Source organism: Phyllobates terribilis, unplaced genomic scaffold, assembly GCF_046119375.1.
Source record: "Phyllobates terribilis strain yellow unplaced genomic scaffold, ASM4611937v1 Scaffold_1__5_contigs__length_1240528914, whole genome shotgun sequence".
Classification (NCBI taxonomy): Eukaryota; Metazoa; Chordata; class Amphibia; order Anura; family Dendrobatidae; genus Phyllobates; species Phyllobates terribilis.
In genome coordinates this window covers 146,561,430-146,582,487 of record NW_027362761.1, presented here as the reverse complement: position 1 = coordinate 146,582,487, position 21,058 = coordinate 146,561,430, and the positions used below count along the sequence as shown (strand labels likewise).

Below are 21,058 nucleotides of genomic sequence, written 5' to 3'. Positions count from 1 at the left end.
AGTCAGACATTGCTTTTCAACCCTGCTTCCGCAGAATTTGAAAAAAATTAAACTCATGAAATAGGCCTGGTCAGAAATGATGATACCCCTGAAAATAATGTGACAAAAGGGACATGTTTAATCAAGTTGAGTCCACTAATTAGCATCACAGGTGTCTACAATCTTGTAATCAGTCAGTGGGCCTGTATATAGAGCTACAGATACTCACTGTGCTGTTTGGTGACATGGTGAGTACCACACTCAACATGGACCAGAGAAAGCAAAGAAAAGAGTTGTCTCAGGAGAGTAGAAAGAAAATTATAGACAAGCATGTTAAAGGTAAAGGTTATAAGACCATCTCCAAGCAGCTTGATGTTCCTGTGACTACAGTTGCACATATCATTCAGAAATTTAAGACTGTAGCCAACCTCCCTGGACGTGGCAGCAGGAGGAGAATTGATGACAAATCAAAGAGACGGATAATACGAATGGTAACAAAAGAGCCCAGGAAAACTTCTAAAGAGATTAAAGGTGAACTTCAAGGTCAAGGAACATAAGTGTCAGATCGCACCATCCGTCGTTGTTTGATCCAAAGTGGACTTCATGGGAGACGACCAAGGAGACCACCATTGTTGAAAAAAAACATAAAAAAGCCAGACTGGAATTTGCCAAACTACATGTTGACAAGCCACAAAGCTTCTGGGAGAATGTCCTATGGACAGATGAGACAAGAATGGAAGTTTTTGGCAAGGCACATCAGCTCTATGTTCACAGATGGAAAAATTAAGCATATCAAGAACAGAACACTGTCCCTACTGTGAAACATGGAGGAGGCTCTGTTATGTTCTGGGGCTGCTTTGCTGCATCTGGCACAGGGTTCTTGAACCTGTGCAGGGTACAATTTAATCTCAAGACTATCAAGGGATTCTAGAGAGAAATGTGCTGCCCAGTGTCAGAAAGCTTGGTCTCAGTCGCAGGTCATGGGTCTTGCAACAGGATAATGACCCAAAACACACAGCTAAAAACACACAAGAAGGCCAAGAGGAAAACATTGGACTATTCTGAAGTGGCCTTCTATGAGCCCTGACCTAAATCCAATTGGGCATCTTTGGAAAGAGCTGAAACATGTTGTCTGGAAAAGGCAAATTTCAAACACGAGACAACTGGAGCAGTTTGCTCTTGAGGAGTGGGCCAAAATACGTGTCAAGAGGTGCAGAAGTCTCATTGACAGTTACAAGAATCTTTTGATTGCATTACTTGCCTCAAAAGGTTGTTCAACAAAATATTAAGTTAAGGGTACCATCATTTCTGTCCAGGCCTATTTCATGAGTTTAATTTTTTTTTAAATTCTGTGGAAGCAGGGTTGAAAAGCAATGTCTGACTTTCATTTGTTCATTTTCATAGATTTTTAATTTATTATTACTTTTGTCAGATTCAAGTTATTTCTGTGACCATTGTGGGTTTTTCTTTCATTAAATGAGGTGTAGAAAAATTTTGACCACGTGTGTAAATAGTGTTTTTAATCGGTAGGAATCCTACTTCAAAAATAAGAACATGCATTGCCAAAATCTGTACTCTGTTAGAATAACAGTCTGTCCAGATTTACCAACTGTAAGTTTACAAAAAATATATTTATTATATTTATTTATTTATATAAAATTCTGGGGACATCTAGAATTTGAAGGTAAAAATGCACCTTTTTCAAATTTGTTATTTGTGCCTAGGAAGTTGCTTTATTGGGGATGATTTAAACCACCACTCCAGCGTTTTTTTTTTACCGCTGGAGTGGTAAATTAAATGTACGTCCCCTGCCACCGGTCATATACTCACCCCCCGCATCTTCGTCATTTTTCGGCGCTGGTCTGGACCCGAGGCACCATCTTGTGAGCACAGCTTTTCAGTGGCCGGAACTCAGAAGCTACATCACAAGCTCTCATTGTAAGGTTATGAGAGCGAGAATGAGGCTCCCATGAACTGACATTGATTAGCAAGCACTGGAGCAACAGGCAGATCATAAACGGCAGGAGATGGACTGGAACGGCTGCGAAAACAGATAAAAATGCCAGAAGGTGAGTATCACACAGGGGGCAGGGGACTTGGATTTTAGGCACCACTCCAGAAGGGAAATTAAAAAAAAACACTGGAGTGGTACCTTGAAGGTCGTGTCCTTCCCTTTGATGCGGGATCAAGCACTTAGCCTGCATCTTTCCCTGCACAAGACAGGTGATTAGATCAGTTGTAATGTGCTCATAAAAGCTGTGGGTGGGGCGCATACTTGGCTCTCAGTGCAGGAGGACATGCTTGACTGAGCTCTGACACTTGAACTCCAGAGAGCAGTGATTTACAGCGTCTATCTGAAGCCAGACCAAAGCAATAAAGACAGGAAAATACTGGGAGCCGAATATGCACAAGAAAGGGACTCCTAGAAAGACGGCAAGTCGTTCAATCTCTGACCTCTTTATGGCCCAGCACACAGATGGAGCTGCAGAAATGGCAGCTGCCGGCTCTTCCTTATCTGCAAAGCAGCCTGAGGACAGCATGGTGGCCCCAGACGAGCAGCAAACAACTTCAGACTCGGTAATTACAACTTCAGCTCTTCTTAAAAGTATGCAAAAGACTTTCAGATCAGAATTAAAATCAGCTTTAGCAACTCTTACAGTACAGTTACAAGAGAATGCACAGCGTACATCAGAATTAGAAAATAAAATGGCTGAAGTAGCTGAGGCATTAGAAGAAGATCAGGAAAAGCTCAAATAGCATTCTGAGCGCCTTGACTTTCTTGAACTAAAATATGAAGGTATTGAGAACAAATCAAGGAGAGGGAATATATGCATAAAGGGGCTACCTGAAAGTTTCACCTCCCTAAAAGAGACAGCCACAACCCTTTTCTCAGAACTATTACCGCAAGCAGACTCTACAGTGTTACATAACAAGAATCCACAGGGCAACAGGGCGACCTCGCTCTGATGATAATCCCAGGGATGTCATCCTAAAATTAAACCATGAGGACTCCAGGGATTTAATACTCTCAGCTGCCAGGGATAAACAGGCACTAACAAATCTGCCCAAATCTGTGCATCTCTACCCTGATTTATCCCTGGCTACTCTCTTTCGGAGGAGATCCCTACACCCTATTACAGCTGCATTACAAGCAGCTAATATGAAGTATCCCTGGGGCTTCCCCTTTGCCTTGCTATTCTCTCATAGCAACACTTTCTTTACAATACGCCCACTTGAAGATGGACTACCAATATTAGAAAAATCGGGGATCCCACCTGTCAACAACATCCCAGCACTAGTGATGAGCGAGCATGCTCGCAACTGCTCGGTGCTCGCCCGAGCATCTCACTGCTCGAGATGCTCGGCGCTTGCCGATATTTCCGGGGTTTCTCGGCGGGAGCACGGGTCCCCTCCCAGCATGTTTGGCGCTCTTTAGAGCGAGAATCAACATGCAAGGGTTGTCTGCCACACACTGTAATGCCGCAGCCATGTTGGTCTTGGCATTACAGTGATTGGCTGGCCGCAGAGCATCATCAAGTCTATGTCAGACCTGGTGCCGCCATGCTCATCACAGTCACTCCGGAATCAGACAGTGTAGGGAGAGCTGCTGCTGAGCTAGGGAGAGATTTGCTTGTTTCTAGTTAGTGTAGGTATACCAGACTATATTAGAGACACATATCCATCTCAACTAATAGTCCTTCTGAGGACTAATTCAGCTGCTGAGATATCAGTGCTAGGCAGGCAGGGTATTTAGCAGACTGCAGTGTACATAGCAAGAGGGTCCATTCCAGTTTTGTCTGGTGGTGCTTTTACAGATATTTGTAGAAATAACCCCAGGTATCAAGGGCCAGGAATATATATTTTTTTCTATCTTAATCCTGATTATTTGCTTAAAAAGCAATCCAGAGAACACCGTTTATCTGCACCAATTACTTGTTGGCACTGCAGAATAGAGCCAGGTCCTTTCCATATTACAGCGCTAAAAATCCAGCTATTTAAAACTGTTGTTTGTCTGTCACGCGAGTCATAAATAATTGCGCTGAATATATTGCCATTTCTGGCCTCCATTGAAATTTTGTTGCGGTGTGTCAGTGAAGCTATTGACACCAGTTTGCTGTTAAAAATAGTTACCAACAGGCCAGCAATTTAAATCTGAGGTTTGTCCGTCACACGGATCATATATAATTACGCTGAAATATTGCCATTTCTGGCCTCCATTTAAATTTTGTTTCAGTGTGTCAGTGAACTGATTGACACGAGGTTGGCGCTGTTAAAAATAGTTAACTACAGGCCTGCTATTTAAAACCGTGGTTTGTCCATCACACGAATCGCATATAATTGCGTTGAAAATTTTTCCATTTCTAGTCTCCATTATAATTTTGTTTCAGTGTGTCAGTGAAGCTATTGACACTAGTTTGCTGTTAAAAATAGTTACCTACAGGCCAGCTATTTAAAACTGTGGTTTGTCCGTCACACGGATGACATATAAGTTCGGTCCAAATTCAGCCATTTGTAGTGAGCGTGGAAGATATTGTCCTCTATTTAGAATGGGCAAGGCACGTGCCAAGGGATGGAAAACTGGACGTGATGGTGATGGTGATGGTGCATGCAGAGGCCGAGGCCATGGGCAAGCTGAAATTGTGCCACAACAAACACCCACATCTTCTCACTCAACCTTCCTGTCCCAAATAATAGGGGACCTCAGAACACCACTATTGAACACAGAACAGTGTCAAAAGGTTATTGGTTGGATAGCAGATAATGCTTCCAGTCACTTAGCCACCCCCCACCACCACCTTGTCTTCCACACGGTCAAGTCTCAGTAGCCGTGAGTCTAGACCGCATATTCCTCACCCAGAACCTCCTTCCTCCCACCATGTTGAGTGCACAGAGACAACTGATCCCACACTTGGACACTCTAAAGATCTGTTCACTTTTCCATTTATAGATTTGGACCTCTCGCCTGGTCCACTTGAAGCAGGGCAAGAGGAGATCGCATGTAGTGATGTCCAAATATTTGAGCAGCCACAGTCATACGAAGGTGACGGTGGGAAAGTGTCACAAGAGGTGGATGATGATGATATACAATTGCCAGAAAGTCAGGAGGAGGACCAGGATGCGGAAGAGGAAGACGAGGTGGTGGATGATATAGTAACTGACCCAACCTGGCAGGAGGACATGCAGAGCGAGGACAGCAGCACACAGAGGGAGGGAGGCAGAGCACCCCAACTGGCAGGAAGAAGCAGTGTGGTGGCAGCAGACAGAAAGCAGGCAACCGTTCCCATAACACCAATACGACGGAAGTTGCCAGTAAAACTGTTAGGTCTTCCCGAGTCTTGTTGTTTTTTAAAGACTTTGCCGATAACCCCAAAAAGGCCATTTGCACCACCTGACTTTGTGAGCCAAACCCCAGGGTCCAGGAACAGTGTCTGCGGGTGACACCACTGATTCTTTCGCTGTTGTGCCTGCAAGCCAATCCCCTGTCCATAGTGCATGCGAAGATGCCTCCTGCCCTGCTCCTGTCGTAGCACCGTCAGCAAGCATGTTCTTGTCCCAGCACAGCGTTTAGTTGTCCATACCCCTGTCCTTGGAACGCAAGCGCAAATACACAGCCAATGCCCCACAGGCCACACTACTAAATTTCCACATTTCGCAACTGCTTGCGCTCGAAATGTTGCCTTTTAGGCTCGTGGAGACAGAATCATTCTGCAACCTGATGGTACCTGGTCCCCATCCGCCACTATTTCTTCCTGTGGTCCGCCCCCGTATTGCACAAGCACGGGTCCCAAAACATTAGCCGTGCCCTCAACAACGCAGTTACCGGGACCACATAACCATGGACACGTGGAATAGTGCTTGTGGGCAGGGACGGTACATCTCACTGACGGCACACTGGGTTAACATAGTAGAAGCCGTGACCCAGTAGGACCTTGGGACGGAACACGTCCTCCCGACGCCAAGTATTGCGAGCCCTAGGTCAATCAGGGTTGCCCCCACAGTCCACAGCTCCTGCTCCTCATCCTCCACAGCCTCCTCCTCCTCTTCAGCCTCCATCTCTGAAATGACCACATCAGTCAAAAGCTGGAAGCACTGCAGCACTGCCTCGGCCAAGCGGCAACAGGCTGTGCTGAAGCTTATATGCTTAAGTGACAAACCGCATAATGCTGAAGAGTTTTGGATAGCTCTGAAAGAGCAGGCAGATCTGTGGCTAACACCATTGAACCTACAGCCAGGCATAGTAATGTGTGACAATGGCCAGAACCTGGTGGTGGCTTTGAGACGAGGCGAGCTCACACACGCACCATGCCTGGCACATGTGCTCACTGCTTAACCTTGTGGCTCAGCGGTTTCTCAAATCCTACCCAGAGCTGCTGGATCTGCTTGTTAAAGTGCGCCGCCTGTGTGCCCATTTTAGAAAGTCACCTACAGGTTCCGCCGCCCTTGCCATGTTTCAGTAGCATTTGCAGCTTCCGGCTCACAGACTGGTGTGTGATGTCCCCAATCACTGTAAATCTACACTGCAGATGTTGGGAAGGATTTGTGAGCAGAACAGGCAAGTTGTTGAGTACCAGCATCAACAAGGCCGTCGGCATTCAGTTCACACTCCACACATAAGACCTCAGGAGTAGACTAGGATGTCAGACATATGTACCATCCTCCAAAACTTTGACGACTCCACCAAGATGGTGAGCAGCGATGACACCATAATTAGCGTCACCATCCTGCTTCTCTGTCTTCTGAAACGCTCTATGCTCACAATCAAAGAGGATGCATTGCAGGCGGAGCATGATGAGATGGAGCAAGGAACCATACAGGGTGATTACACACAGCCAAGCCTCATCTCATCCCAACGTGGACAGGGTGACAATGAAGAAGAGGAGGAGTAGCAGGAAGAACAGGAGCTAGTTTCAAGCACTATAGACGGTACTACCTGCACAGCTGTCATACCGTCTGTTCAGCGTGGATGGCCAGAGGACAGAGAGGAGGAGGAGGAGGAGGAGAGCATGGTTAGTCGTCCTCTTAGTAAGGTCACGGAAGTCTTGCCTGTTATCAGTCTGGCACGCATGGCTGAGTTTAAGTTACGCTGCCTTTCCTGTGACCCTCGCGTTCTCAAAATTTTGGGTGACAGTCATTACTGGTTAGTGAAACTTCTAGACCCATGCTACAAGGAGAACTTTAAATCTCTTATTCCTGAGGCGGACAGGTCTACAAAAATGGGGCAGTACCAGAAGGCCCTTGTTACGGAACTATTAAAAAAATTCCCACCTGAAAACGCTGGCAGCAGAGGTCACAGTTCGTTGGTCAACCAAGGAGTACAGCCGAGAGAGACACAACTTCAATCCAGCAGAGGCAGGGGAACACTGTCAAAGTTCTGGGAGAGTTTTCTCAGCAATTCCCATCGCACAGGCCCTGAGGCATGGGGTACTCTCTTAAGGAGTGCAAAGTTTGGGAAGCTGCTGAGGGAGTACCTTGCCGACCGTACCAACGTCCTCCGTGATTCCGCTGTGCCTTATAATTTCTGGGTATCCAAGCTAGACACGTGGAATGAACTGTCTCTCTACGCCTTGAAGGTCTTGGCCTGACCTGCCGCTAGCATTTTATCAGAGCGTGTTTTTAGTGCCGCTGGTGGAATTATAACTGATAAGCGCATCCACCTGTCAACTGAAAATGCTGACAGGCTGTCTCTTATAAAAATGAACAAGGGCTTGATTGGGCCAGACTTCTCAACACCACCGAATGATAGCAGGGTAATATAAACTCAAATCCAGTGTCTTTTTTTGGGAGATGTATTCCCATGCACCTTTTCACACCCACACATGGATATACGCTTCCTAATTTTGTCTATTTGCTCTTGTCCTCCTCCTTCTCCTCATCCTCATCCTCCACCACCATATCACCAGGGTGACCATGGTCCGTGATGCAACACCCACATAATTTTTTTAAAGGGTGTTTATGATGCCCGTAAAAAATTTTTTTTATACAGTATGTTCATGTATACCCCCTAGGGGTAAATGTTTGTCAGCCCATACACTTAGTGCATGGACATTACAGGTATAGGAGACCCGCTCCTTTCTAATGGGAACATTTTTTATGAGGCCTTCCTCCATGTCTTTTCCAAGGTGCATTGGAGAGCCTCCAAATTTTTGGCAGCCCTTGCATTCACTGCATAGGCCAACACTATGGGAGACCCACTTCCTAATAATGGGAACATTGTTTGCAGGAGGCCCTCTGACCTCCATGTCTCTTCCAAGGGGCATTGGAGTGCCTCCAAATTTTTGGCAGCCCTTGCATTTACTCTAAGGGTATAGTATAGGAGAGTATAGGAGACCCACTCTTTAGTAATGGGGACAACAAAGCATAGCCAGCTGATGGCTCTCTAAGAATAGCGAGGGCCGACTGCTGGCCCTTTATGAATAGTAAAGGCCGGCTGATAGCTCTATTAAAATAGGCTTTGTGACTGTCAGAGTCACTTCTTCATAAATGAAACAGGATGTGTCTGATCATGTCTCACACACCACATGGTCAGATAAGGTTGTAAAATGTTAAAATTACATTTCCTGTTGAATGCATTTGTCACGGTTGAAAGCAATGGAAAAGTGCAAAAACACATCAAAAACGCTATGTGTGAACATAGCCCAAGGTGTGGAAGAGTATTTTTGTTTTTATTTTTTTTTCTGCCTTATATACAAGTCATTACCCTGGAAAGAATGTTCCTTAACATATTTCCCAGGAAAATCCATTTTGGTTTCGTTTTTGTATGTTTTATTTTGAATTTGTTAAAGTGGCTTAATACCGCTGACAACATTGTTGACAGCAGTGACCTGGGAGTCAGAAATGCTTCCAGGAGTCTTCCCCATGCTGTTCCCATGTCATTTGAGCACTGTTCCCATCGATTTGGGCAATTTTTAGACCCGCTGCAGACCGCCGGTGGGAGCCGCCTAAAAAATGGTCAAGTTTCCCATAGACTTACATTGGGCTCGTTGCTCGGGTCGAGCACCCGAGCATTCCAATTTGCTTGACCCGAGCATCGAGCACCAGAGCATTTTAGTGCTCGCCCATCACTACCCAGCACCCCTGCATGCTTCGCGTCCCACGAGGGAATGGAGAGAGGTCAATAGGAGACAGAGACACCCATCAAATACTTCCTGAACCCCTCCTGCAACTCCCATAGGTTTCCACAGTTAAGAAGCATTGTATTCTATTTTCTGCCAAGAACTGGTTATTGACTCTATTTACATGCAGCTTTATATTTAGGTTTAGATAAGTAGCATGACTCCTCTAAATTTTCCAGAAGGACTTTGTGTATATATACACATGGTTACACATGGTTATCCAGAATTGTTTAAATGATATATTCTATGTGCTTATGTCGACTTAATTTGCATAGAACTCCTGGCTATCAGTAGTTACAAAACTTGAAAAATAATATTTGGAGAATATACACAACATTGACATCTCTATAGACTGCTCTGGACCTGGTGGATAACATATCGCCAAAATGTTAGTCATGTCCTGGAGGCATCTCTCTAATATGAGGTCCCACGTCACTAATTACTCTGGGTCCACAACCCAAGTCTATGAAAAAATGCTCTACCTTTTCATTTTTTTCTATTTCTTTTTATGTTTTTTTCTGTATTTTATTTGGTTGTTTTTCATGGTATCACTCAATCCATTACAGCAGAATAAAAGGTATTATAATAAGATTATTAATCTATACGTTGATCCTGGGGAAGATTATATTCAGCCATTATTTTCAAAAATACCAGGTGTAAGATATTGTCTCATAATGTTTGAGGTTTAAACTCACCTCTAAAGTATAAGAAAGCCTTCCTAGATTATAAAAAACACAACCCCGATATTATCTGTATACAAGAATCGCATTTTCCAACAACTTCGAGCCCTAAATATTTTGACCCACTGTACTTCAGATTCTTTCTAGCATGCCATACACAAAAAACTAGGGGAGTGGTTACGTTTATTAAAAACTCCTTACCATTTCTGATAATGGACTCATACGCAGACCCTGAAGGTCGATTCCTTATTTTAAATGGTTCCCTTCAATGACTAGAGTTATGTCTGATCAATAATTATCTACCAGCTAACCACCAGTTGAGTACATTCATTAATATATTAACGAAACTAACCCAATTTCAATACAAATGTTTGATTTGGTGTGGTGACTTTAACCTAACTTTAAACCCTGACATAGATAGCTCTGCCCTAAGAAGAACAGATATTTCTAGATCAGATAGACAAAAACTAAACAATCTTATGAAATTACATCTACTTGCAGATACTTGGAGAGAATGCAATGGGCTGAACAGGGGATATTCATATTTCTCCCCAGTACATAAAACGTATTCCAGAATTGACATGATTGTCACCAATACTACAACTCTACCCTCTGTGCTATTATCGCGCCACGTGGTGTCCTCATGGTCAGACCATGATGCAGTCCATACCATGTTCAACTACAACTACAACTTGGGTATACAAGTGGAGATTAAATGAATCCCTCCTAGCTGACCCACTAATTAATGATTCAATCAAAACAAATATCGAGGAATATTTCCAAAATAACTGTACAGGAGAAGCTTCGCCTGGTTATGTGTGGATGGCTCACAAAAAGGTGATCACAGGAATATTGATTAACCTAGCATCAAAAAGGAAGAAAGAGAGGTCTGCCCTACAAATTAAATTAGAATCCCAACGCTCGAAATTGGAATTAGCAAACCAAATGTCCCCCTGTAGCTATTTAACTTAGCGTATACAAGAAACAAAATTACAATTAGACGCCCTATTAACCACAAGATCAGAAAAAGCCCTAAAATGGACCAAAGCAACTTTCTATAAACAAGCCAAAAACTGGGAAAAATGTTAGCGAATAAAATAAAACAGAGAGAATCGTTAAATTCTGTTTTTTCCCTTAAAGACTCTAGAGGTAATATCACCTCAAACCCAGATAGAATTCATTAAACAAGATATAAGTTCTATCAGCAGCTATATTCAAGTCCAAAGACGGCTCTCTCTAGTCTTTTAAACTCCTTTTTATAAAACTCTAAAATTCACAAAATAAATACCTTAACCGCCCAACATCTGCAATCCCATATTACAGAAGAAGAAACTACCGCCACAATTTAACATCTTAAAAGTGGTAAAGCTCCTGGCCCAGACGGTCTAACTGCGATATATTATAAAAAATTCCATGAATTGCTACTTCCCCACATCAAAACATACTTTTACAGTTTTACATAGCCCATATAACTGTAATACTTAAAGACAAAAGGGATCCACTACTGCCCAAAAATTATAGACTTATTTTGCTTCTTAATCTCAATCTTAAAATATTCCCATCAATTATCGCTCAACAAATTAATAGGTTACTCCCAAGTGTAGTCCTTTTGGATCAGGTTGGGTTTGTCCCCATATGACATGCTACTGATAACATTAGAAGGAATCTTAATATAATGCAGCCAGCAAATCTAAACAAAAGTCCCCTTATGATGTTGACATTAGACATAGAAAAGGCTTTTGATACTATCTCTTGGCCATATCTCTTCCAAGTATTAAATAAGCTGGGGTTTAATGGCAACTTCGTCTCAGTTTTACAATTATTATATGATACCCGTACAGCATATTTGAAATTACCAACTACTATGCCATCCCTTATACAAATTAGGAGAGGTACCAGACAAGGCTGTCCTCTTTCACCTGCTCTATTCGCGATCGCCATGGAACCTGTAGCCGATGCTATTAGAAATCATCCACACATTAAAAGCTTCAGCTCACAAACAGAAAATTACTAAGTGAGTCTCTTTGCTGACGACTTGTTAATGTCAGTTACACAACCCCTAACCTCATTACTAGAGATGAGCGGTGTTCGACTAGAACTGTTCGCCAATCTCAAATTCGAGCTGTTTTGGGTGGTGTTCGAGTTGTTCGACGAACCCGAACGATTTGCAAAAAATTCGGCTGTTCGAGGTTATGTTCGATAACTGTTCGTGCACCAAAAGCGTGTCCTGCATGTCTGGTGCTATTTAGAGCACCAATCATGCAGGGATTGCCTGCCACTTACTGTAATGCCACAGCCATGGTGGTTGTGGCATTACAGTGGTTGCCCAAATCGATGGGAACAGTGCTCACAGTGAAACATGAAAAGCCGGCAATTCAGCAGCGGTATACACCCGTACCCGACAATTTAGAACCGAAAGAATAGAGCATCACACATAGATTAGATAGATATAAACATGTCAGTCACACATATAAGAAGTACAGTGACAGTGTTGCTTACTGTACTTGTCATTTAGTGTAAAGGATTTATCAAAAAAAATAATAGTGTTTTCATGCACCGTCTCTTTAAAAAAGCCGGCCGGCAATTCAGCATCTGTACCCGACAATTTAGAATAGAAGGAATAGAGAATCACACATAGATTAGATAGATAGAAACATGTCAGCCACATATATACGAAGTACAGTGACAGTGTTGCTTACTGTACTTGTCATTTAGTGTAAAGGATTTATTAAAAAATATAATAGTGTTTTCGTGCACCGTCTCTTTAAAAAAGCCGGCCGGCAATTCAGCAGCGGTACCCGACAATTTATAACAGACAGAATAGAGCTTCACACATAGATTAGATAGATAGAAACATGTCAGTCACATATATATGAAGTACTGTGACAGTGTTGCTTACTGTACTTGTCATTTACTGCAAAGGATTTATTAAAAAAAAATAATAGTGTTTTCATGCACTGTCTCTTTAAAAAAGCCGGCCGGCAATTCAGCATCTGTACCCGACAATTTATAACAGACAGAATAGAGCTTCACACATAGATTAGATAGATAGAAACATGTCAGTCACATATATAATAAGTACAGTGACAGTGTTGGTTACTGTACTTGTCATTTAGTATTAAAATAAAGGATTTATTATTAAAAAAAATTGGCGTGGGGTTCCCCGTAATTTTAGTCTCTAGCGGAGGTTAAGCAGACAGCTGGGGCAGATGTTTGAAGCCTGGGAAGGGGGTAATACCCACGGAGCTTCCCAGGCTACTAATATCAGCCCCCAGCTGAATACCTAGCCTTTACTAGCTATTAAAATGGAGGACCCCCCCAAAAAAATGACGTGGGGTCCCCCCTAATTTAATAGCTAGCAAAGGCTAGGCAGACAGCTGGGGGCTGATATTAATAGCCCAGGAAGGGAGCCATGAATATTGGCCCCCTCCCAGGCTAGAAACACCAGCCGTCAGCCGCCCCAGAAATGGCGCATCCATAGGATGCGCCAATTCTGGCACTTAGCCTCGCTCTTCCACGCTTCCCTGGAGCGGTGGCAGGGGGTAATAGGGTTGGGGTTGATGTCAGCTTATAATGCCAGCTGACATCAAGCCCAGGTTAGTAATGGAGAGGCGTCTATAAGACACCCCCATTACTAACCCCATAGTCAAAGTTAAAAGAAAACACAAACACCCAGAATAAAGTCCTTTAATTGAAATAAAGACACAATTCTTTATTGTTCTAAATTAAACCATACTTACAGTCACGCCCATTCCAGCTGAAGCCAACGATCTCCTGCAATAAAAGAAAAATAATAAAGCAACCTCATCCTTACCTTTACATGGTTCCCACGACAGCTTCAGCTCTGCTACATCGAGATAACAGGCTGGACCGCAGCAGAACGCTGCCATCCAGCCTGTCATTCCGCAGACACTGAGAAGCGCAGGCATGCTTGCGCTCTGCAGTGTCTGGCTGTGACGGCATAAAGTGTCCAATGAACTCGGCGCACCTCATGCACGTCACTGACAGCGTGGGAGAATTCTCCTGCACTCAGCACTTCAGCGTGAGAACTCTCCCACGCTGTCAGTGACGTGCATGAGGTCAGCTGAGTTCATTGAACATGAATGAGCTCACCTCATGCACGTCACTGACAGCGTGGGAGAATTCTCACGCTGTAGCGCTGAGTGCAGGAGAATTTTCCCACGCTGTCAGTGACGTGCATGAGGTGAGCTGAGATCATTGGACATGAATGAGCTCACCTCATGCACGTCACTGACAGCGTGGGAAAATTCTCCTACACTCAGCGCTTCAGCGTGAGAATTTTCCCACGCTGTCAGTGACGTGCATGAGGTGAGCTCATTCATGTCCAATGAACTCAGCTGACCTCATGTACGTCACTGACAGTGTGGGAGAATTTTCACGCTGAAGCGCTTAGTGCAGGAGAAATCTCCCACGCTGTCAGTGACGTGCATGAGGTGAGCCGAGTTCATTGAACATGAACTCGTCTCATCTTTATGCCGTCACAGCGAGACAATGAGGAGCGCAAGCATGCCTGCGCTTCTGAGTGTCCGCAGGATGACCGGCTGGATGGCAGCGTTCTGCTGCGGTCCAGCCTGTCATCTCGATGTAGCAGAGCTGAAGCTGTCGTGGGAACCATGGAAAGGTAAGGATGAGGTTGCTTAATTATTTTACTTTTATTGCAGAAGACATTGGCTTCAGCTGGAATGGGCGTGATGGTAAGTATGGTTTAATTTAGAACAATAAAGAATTGTGTGTTTATTTCAATTAAAGGACTTTATTCTGGGTGTTGTGTTTTTTTAAATACTTTACTAGAAATTCACGGTGGTCATGTCTAATATTGGCGTGACCCCATGAATTTCGGGCTTAGGGCCAGCTGATAATGCCAAGCTGGCCTTAACCCCTTTATTACCCAGTGAGCCACCGCACCAGGGCCCTGGATGAGTTGGGTACAGCGCCAGAAGATGAACGCGCCATTTTCTGGGGCGGCTGCGGACTGCAATTTGCAGCGGGTGGGGCCCAGAAAGCTTGGGCCTCCCTGCGCTGCGGATTCCAGCTCCCAGCTGCCTAGTTGTACCTGGCTGGGCACAAAAATAGGGCGAAGCCCCACGCATTTTTTTTTTAAATTATTTCATGAAATTCATGGAATAATTAAGAAAAAAAGGGCTTCCCTATATTGTTGTGTCCAACCAGGTACAAATAGGCAGCTGGTGGTTGGGGGCAGCCCGTCCCTGCCTGCTGTACCTGGCTGGACACAAATATAGTGCGAAGCCCCACGTCAATTTTTTTTTAATTATTTCATGAAATAATTTTTTTAAAAAAGGGCTTCCCTATATTGTTGTGTCTGGCCAGGTACAAATAGGCAGCTGGTGGTTGAGGGCAGCCCGTTCCTGCCTGCTGTACCTGACTGGACACAAATATAGGGCGAAGCCCCACATCAATTTTTTTTAAATTATTTCAGGAAATTCATGAAATAATGAAAAAAAAATTGATGTGGGGCTTCGCCCTATATTTGTGTCCAGTCAGGTACAGCAGGCAGGAACGGGCTGCTCCCAACCACCAGCTGCCTATTTGTACCTAGCCGGACACAACAATATAGGGAAGCCGTTTTTTTCTTAATTATTCCATGAATTTCATGAATTTAAAGAAAAAATACGTGGGGCTTCGCCCTATTTTTGTGTCCAGCCAGGTACAACTAGGCAGCTGGGGGCTGGAATCTGCAGCGCAGGGAGGCCCAAGCTTTCTGGGCCCCACCCGCTGCAAATTGCAGTCCGCAGCCGCCCCGGAAAATGGCGCGTTCATAGAAGCGCCATCTTCTGGCGCTGTACCCAACTCATCCAGGGCCCTGGTGCGGTGGCTCACTGGGTAATAAAGGGGTTAAGGCCAGCTTGGCATTATCAGCTGGCCCTAAGCCCGAAATTCATGGGGTCACGCCAATATTAGACATGACCACCATGAATTTCTAGTAAAGTATTTTAAAAAAACAAACACCCAGAAAAAAGTCCTTTAATTGAAATAAACACACAATTCTTTATTGTTCTAAATTAAACCATACTTACCGCCACGCCCATTCCAGCTGAAGCCAATGATCTCCTGCAATAAAAGTAAAATAATAAAGCAACATCATCCTTACCTTTCCATGGCTCCCACGACAGCTTCAGCTCTGCTACATCGAGATGACAGGCTGGACCGCAGCAGAACGCTGCCATCCAGTCTGTCATCCCGCAGACACTGAGAAGCGCAGGCTTGCTTGCGCTACTCAGTGTCTGGCTGTGACGGCATCCAGATGAGCCGAGTTCATGTCCAATGAACTCGGCTCACCTCATACACGTCACTGACAGCGTGGGAGAATTCTCACGCTGAAGCGCTGAGTGCAGGAGAATTTTCCCACGCTGTCAGTGACGTACATGAGGTGAGCCGAGTTCATTTTCGGCTCATCTGGATGCCGTCACAGTCAGACACTGAGGAGTGCAAGCATGCCTGCGCTTCTCAGTGTCTGCGGGATGACAGGCTGGATGGCAGCGTTCTGCTGCGGTCCAGCCTGTCATCTCGATGTAGCAGAGCTGAAGCTGTCCTGGGAACCATGGAAAGGTAAGGATGAGGTTGCTTTATTATTTTTCTTTTATTGCAGGAGATCGTTGGCTTCAGCTGGAATGGGCGTGACGGTAAGTATGGTTTAATTTAGAACAATAAAGGAATGTGTCTTTATTTCAATTAAAAGACTTTATTCTGGGTGTTTGTGTTTTTTTTAACTTTGACTATGGGGTTAGTAATGGGGGTGTCTTATAGACGCCTCTCCATTACTAACCTGGGCTTGATGTCAGCTGGCATTATAAGCTGACATCAACCCCAACCCTATTACCCCCTGCCACCGCTCCAGGGCAGCGTGGAAGAGCGAGGCTAAGTGCCAGAATTGGCGCATCCTATGGATGCGCCATTTCTGGGGTGGCTGACGGCTGGTGTTTCTAGCCTGGGAGGGGGCCAATATTCATGGCTCCCTTCCTGGGCTATTAATATCAGCCCCCAGCTGTCTGCCTAGCCTTTGCTAGCTATTAAATTAGGGGGGACCCCACGTCATTTTTTTTGGGGGGGTCCTCCATTTTAATAGCTAGTAAAGGCTAGGTATTCAGCTGGGGGCTGATATTAGTATCCTGGGAAGCTCCGTGGGTATTACCCCCTTCCCAGGCTTCAAACATCTGCCCCAGCTGTCTGCTTAACCTCCGCTAGAGACTAAAATAACGGGGAACCCCACGCCAATTTTTTTTAATAATAAATCCTTTATTTTAATACTAAATGACAAGTTCAGTAACCAACACTGTCACTGTACTTATTATATATGTGACTGACATGTTTCTATCTATCTAATCTATGTGTGAAGCTCTATTCTGTCTGTTATAAATTGTCGGGTACAGATGCTGAATTGCCGGCCGGCTTTTTTAAAGAGACGGTGCATGAAAACACTATTATTTTTTTTAATAAATCCTTTACACTAAATGACAAGTACAGTAACCAACACTGTCACAGTACTTCATATATATGTGACTGACATGTTTCTATCTATCTAATCTATGTGTGAAGCTCTATTCTGTCTGTTATAAATTGTTGGGTACCGCTGCTGAATTGCCGGCCGGCTTTTTTAAAGAGACGGTGCACGAAAACACTATTATATTTTTTAATAAATCCTTTACACTAAATGACAAGTACAGTAAGCAACACTGTCACTGTACTTCATATATATGTGACTGACATGTTTCTATCTATCTAATCTATGTGTGATGCTCTATTCCTTCTTGTCTAAATTGTCGGGTACCGGTGTATGCCGCTGCTGAATTGCCGGCCGGCTTTTTTAAAGAAAGCGTCTTCTGAGCAGTTTGTCAGCTTTTGGACACCTTTGAAGGTGTTTTCTATGTGTTCCTATGTGTTTTTGTTTGCCTGCCATTGGTTTTAACGGTGTTCGACGGTGTTCTAAGGTGTTCGACGAACAGTTCGACGAACAGTTCCTCGAACATCCCGGTGTTCGACGAACCGAACCGAACCCGAACACTACGGGGGTGGCTCAACACTACTCATTACCTAATCTATTCTCTGTATTACATGATTTTGAAAGAATATCAGGACTAAAAGTAAATGTTGTTAAGTCAGAAGCCTTATTTTTGAATACACCAAAATTAGAACAAAATCATATTATCTCCCAATTTGGCTTTACTAAAAGAGACCACTATCTTTCCTACCTAGGAAATTAATTTAATTTAACCCCTCATAAATCGACTTTATTTACATGGAATTATGAGCCATTAATGGAATGATTTATAAATGACCTTGCTAGTGTAACATCCCTGGCGGCATGCTGGCATGGCTTACCACCTCCCATCATGCAAGACCGCCATCTTACCTATCAGTCCAGGCTGCACACTTTGCTCCAGTACCTGCTGTGTGCATATCTCTTGTCTGATTGCTTAGGGCGGTGGCGCGGTTACTCCCTGATTCTTAGGCTATGTGCCCACGATGCAGAAATGCTCCGGATTTTTCCTGAGCGTTTCTGCATCTCCCTGGCAGAAAAAACGCATGCGGATTCTACATGCGTTTTTCCTGCCAGGGATATGCGGATGTGAAGCGTTCTTTACATGCATTTGCACATGCGGTTTGACAAGCGCTTTCCAAGCGATTTTAGCATCACTTGGAAAGTGTTTGTCAACTTTGTCACACTATATAAATCCTTGCAAACGGCATGGATTTATACAGTGTGATCGAAAGAATGTTAAAAAATAAAAAATAAATCTATACTTACCTTCTGATGGCCCCAGGTGTCTTGCTTCGCTCCGTTCTCCCTTGTCGGCAGATCGCGGTACACTGAAGGACCTGCCAACGTCAGCGTCGCGTGACCGGTCACATGACTATGACGTCAGTGCAGGTCCTCCAGTCCATCGCGATCTGCCAGCAAGTGAAGACAAGCACACCAGGGGCCATCAGAAGGTAAGTATAACATTTATTTTTTATTTTATTCTTTCTTTTTTACAGTTTCTATGGTACCCGGGTCCAGAGGAGAGTCTCCTCTCCTCTAGACCTGGGTACCATCCGCAAATTGAATGCATGTATTCCGCAAGTGCTTATCTAGTGAAGTGGAATACATGCATTCTAATGCAAGTCAATGGCGGCGAAAACGCAGCGCTTGCGCAAAATAATTGGTAGTGCTGCGTTTTTTTCCGCAATGATAATCCGCAGCGGAAATTTCCTCAGCATGTGCACAGCACATGCGGATTATCATTGGGAAACATGGCAGGCCTTCTACCATGCATTTTTTAACTGTTTCTGCAGCATTTTTGCAGCTGTGGAAACGCTTAAAAAATGCATCATGGGCACACAGCCTAATAGATACTGTGTGCACACTCCTAATGCGTCCCCAGCCTATTGCTGTGATTCACTGGATACTTAAACCCTCTCCACCCAGTAGGAGGTGCCTGAGCAACACTTTCTTTCAGTGTGTTCTGTGCAACTGAGTTGCCAGGTCCTGTCCTGAATCTTGTCTGTTTCTGCCACCCAGGGGGCTGAATACCCAGGCTTGATACCTGTATCTGTGACTTTTAGTCTACACCTCCACCCTGGGGGCTGTATACCCAGGCCTGTTACCTGTATCTGTGACTTCTAGTCTGTTTCTGCCACCCTGGGGGCTGAGTTCCCAGGCTCGTTCCTGTATCTTGTTCCTGGTTCAGTTCCTGTCTGAACGGTGTCCTAGCCTGTTACCTGTTTTGTCTCTATGTCCGAACCTTACATTTTCCTGCAGTGTCTGAACCTGCACCTAACTCCAACTCGTTGTCTCTGTACTTCTGTCTGTGAGTTTTGTGTTCACTCACTACTTCATTGCAAGTACCTTGTGTGTATCTGGTTCTGCTTGTCCACCGCACCTGCGGTTTCGCTCTGCTCTGCTTGTCCACCGTACCTGCGGTTTCACTCTGCTCTGCTTGTCCACCGCACCTACGGCTTCGCTCTCCTCTGCTTGTCCACCGCATCTGCGGTTTGCTCTGCTCTTCTTGTCCTCCGTGCCTGCGATTCTGCTCTGCTAGTCCACCGCACCCGCGGACTCTGTTCCTGTATCCCTGCCTATCCAGCCTGCATTCCTACCTGCCAGTATCTGCCAATCTGCATACGAGCCGTGCCAGCCAGCACCCGCCTGTCTGCATAACCGCCATGCCTGCCAGTACTCGCCTGTCTGCAAACCAGCCGTGCCTGCCAGTACCCACCTGTCTGCATACCAGCTGTGCCTGCCCGTTACTGAATTCCTGGGTGTGGGTCAACATCTGTGACTGGGGTCTGACCTGGAGTAGCACCTGGTCCCTCTGCTCGGTTCCTCCCTGGTTCACGGAGTCGACTGAGCCGCCGTGCGACCTTGGTCGGACCAAGTTGATACTTAGTCACGCCCCTCCAGGCACTCCTCGGTTCATGGTTCAGTGGGATCACTAACCACGCTCACGCCAGTCAGTCCAGGCGTGTGCGTAGCAGCTAAATGGTCCCCAACTTCTGTGTCCTGGTTGGGTAGAATACATTCAATAAAGATGGTATCTCTCCCAAGATTTTTATATCTATTCAGATCTCCTCCCATATTCGTACCTATAAAAACTTTTGCCAGACTACACTTTATGATTTCTAAGTACATTTGGCGAGGTAAAAGACCTAGAATTCTATTGCGCACTATGTTCTTTCACAGAAGAAGAGGTGGATTATCACTTCCTAATTTCACTTTGTATTATAAAGCCGCCCAGATAGCACAACTGGCAACGGTGTCCTCACAACAACAACCTCCTAGATGGATAGCTTTAGAATCATCTCTAGTATCACCATATTCCCTACCAGGCTTAATGGGGTCAATAGGACCTCTACCAATAAATATGGCAGACAAAACACCTTTCACATACCACACATTAAATATATGGAGAAAGATCAGGTTCACCTTTAAATTACAATCAAGTCCCTCACCTCTATTGGCCCTATTTAACAATCCAATGTTTTCTCCAGGAATAGAGTCAAGACTGTTTAGTTGGTGGAGGATGAAGGGAATTATGGACCTGTGATAATAAGGTCCAAACCCCCCAGTAGGGGAATGTATGAGGATAAATCAAGTTCTACATTTTGCCAGGTGCAACACTCCTAGCACACCTATAAAACGTTTCTCAACCTTTGAACAAACATGTCTAAATTACCCTTTTGGAAGAGGATTCATCTCTTCGGTTTACTAACTGTTCAACTATCCATTAGGAAATTGCAAGGCCAAATTCATGGAACAATGGGAAAATG

The 21,058-nt window shown here is 44.5% G+C and overlaps 1 protein-coding gene across 1 annotated transcript in view; it reads left to right on the top strand.

Annotated features, from left to right (window-relative positions):
- The first annotated feature begins 2,284 nt into the window (after positions 1 to 2,284).
- LOC141166062 (uncharacterized) overlaps positions 2,285 to 21,058 on the top strand; it is a 74,304-nt gene continuing 55,530 nt past the window's right edge. Inside the window, exon 1 of the mRNA XM_073652338.1 lies at positions 2,285 to 2,556. Coding sequence (XP_073508439.1) covers positions 2,383 to 2,556 — 174 coding nt within the window. The 5' untranslated portion in view covers positions 2,285 to 2,382. The remainder of the gene's footprint in view (positions 2,557 to 21,058) is intronic.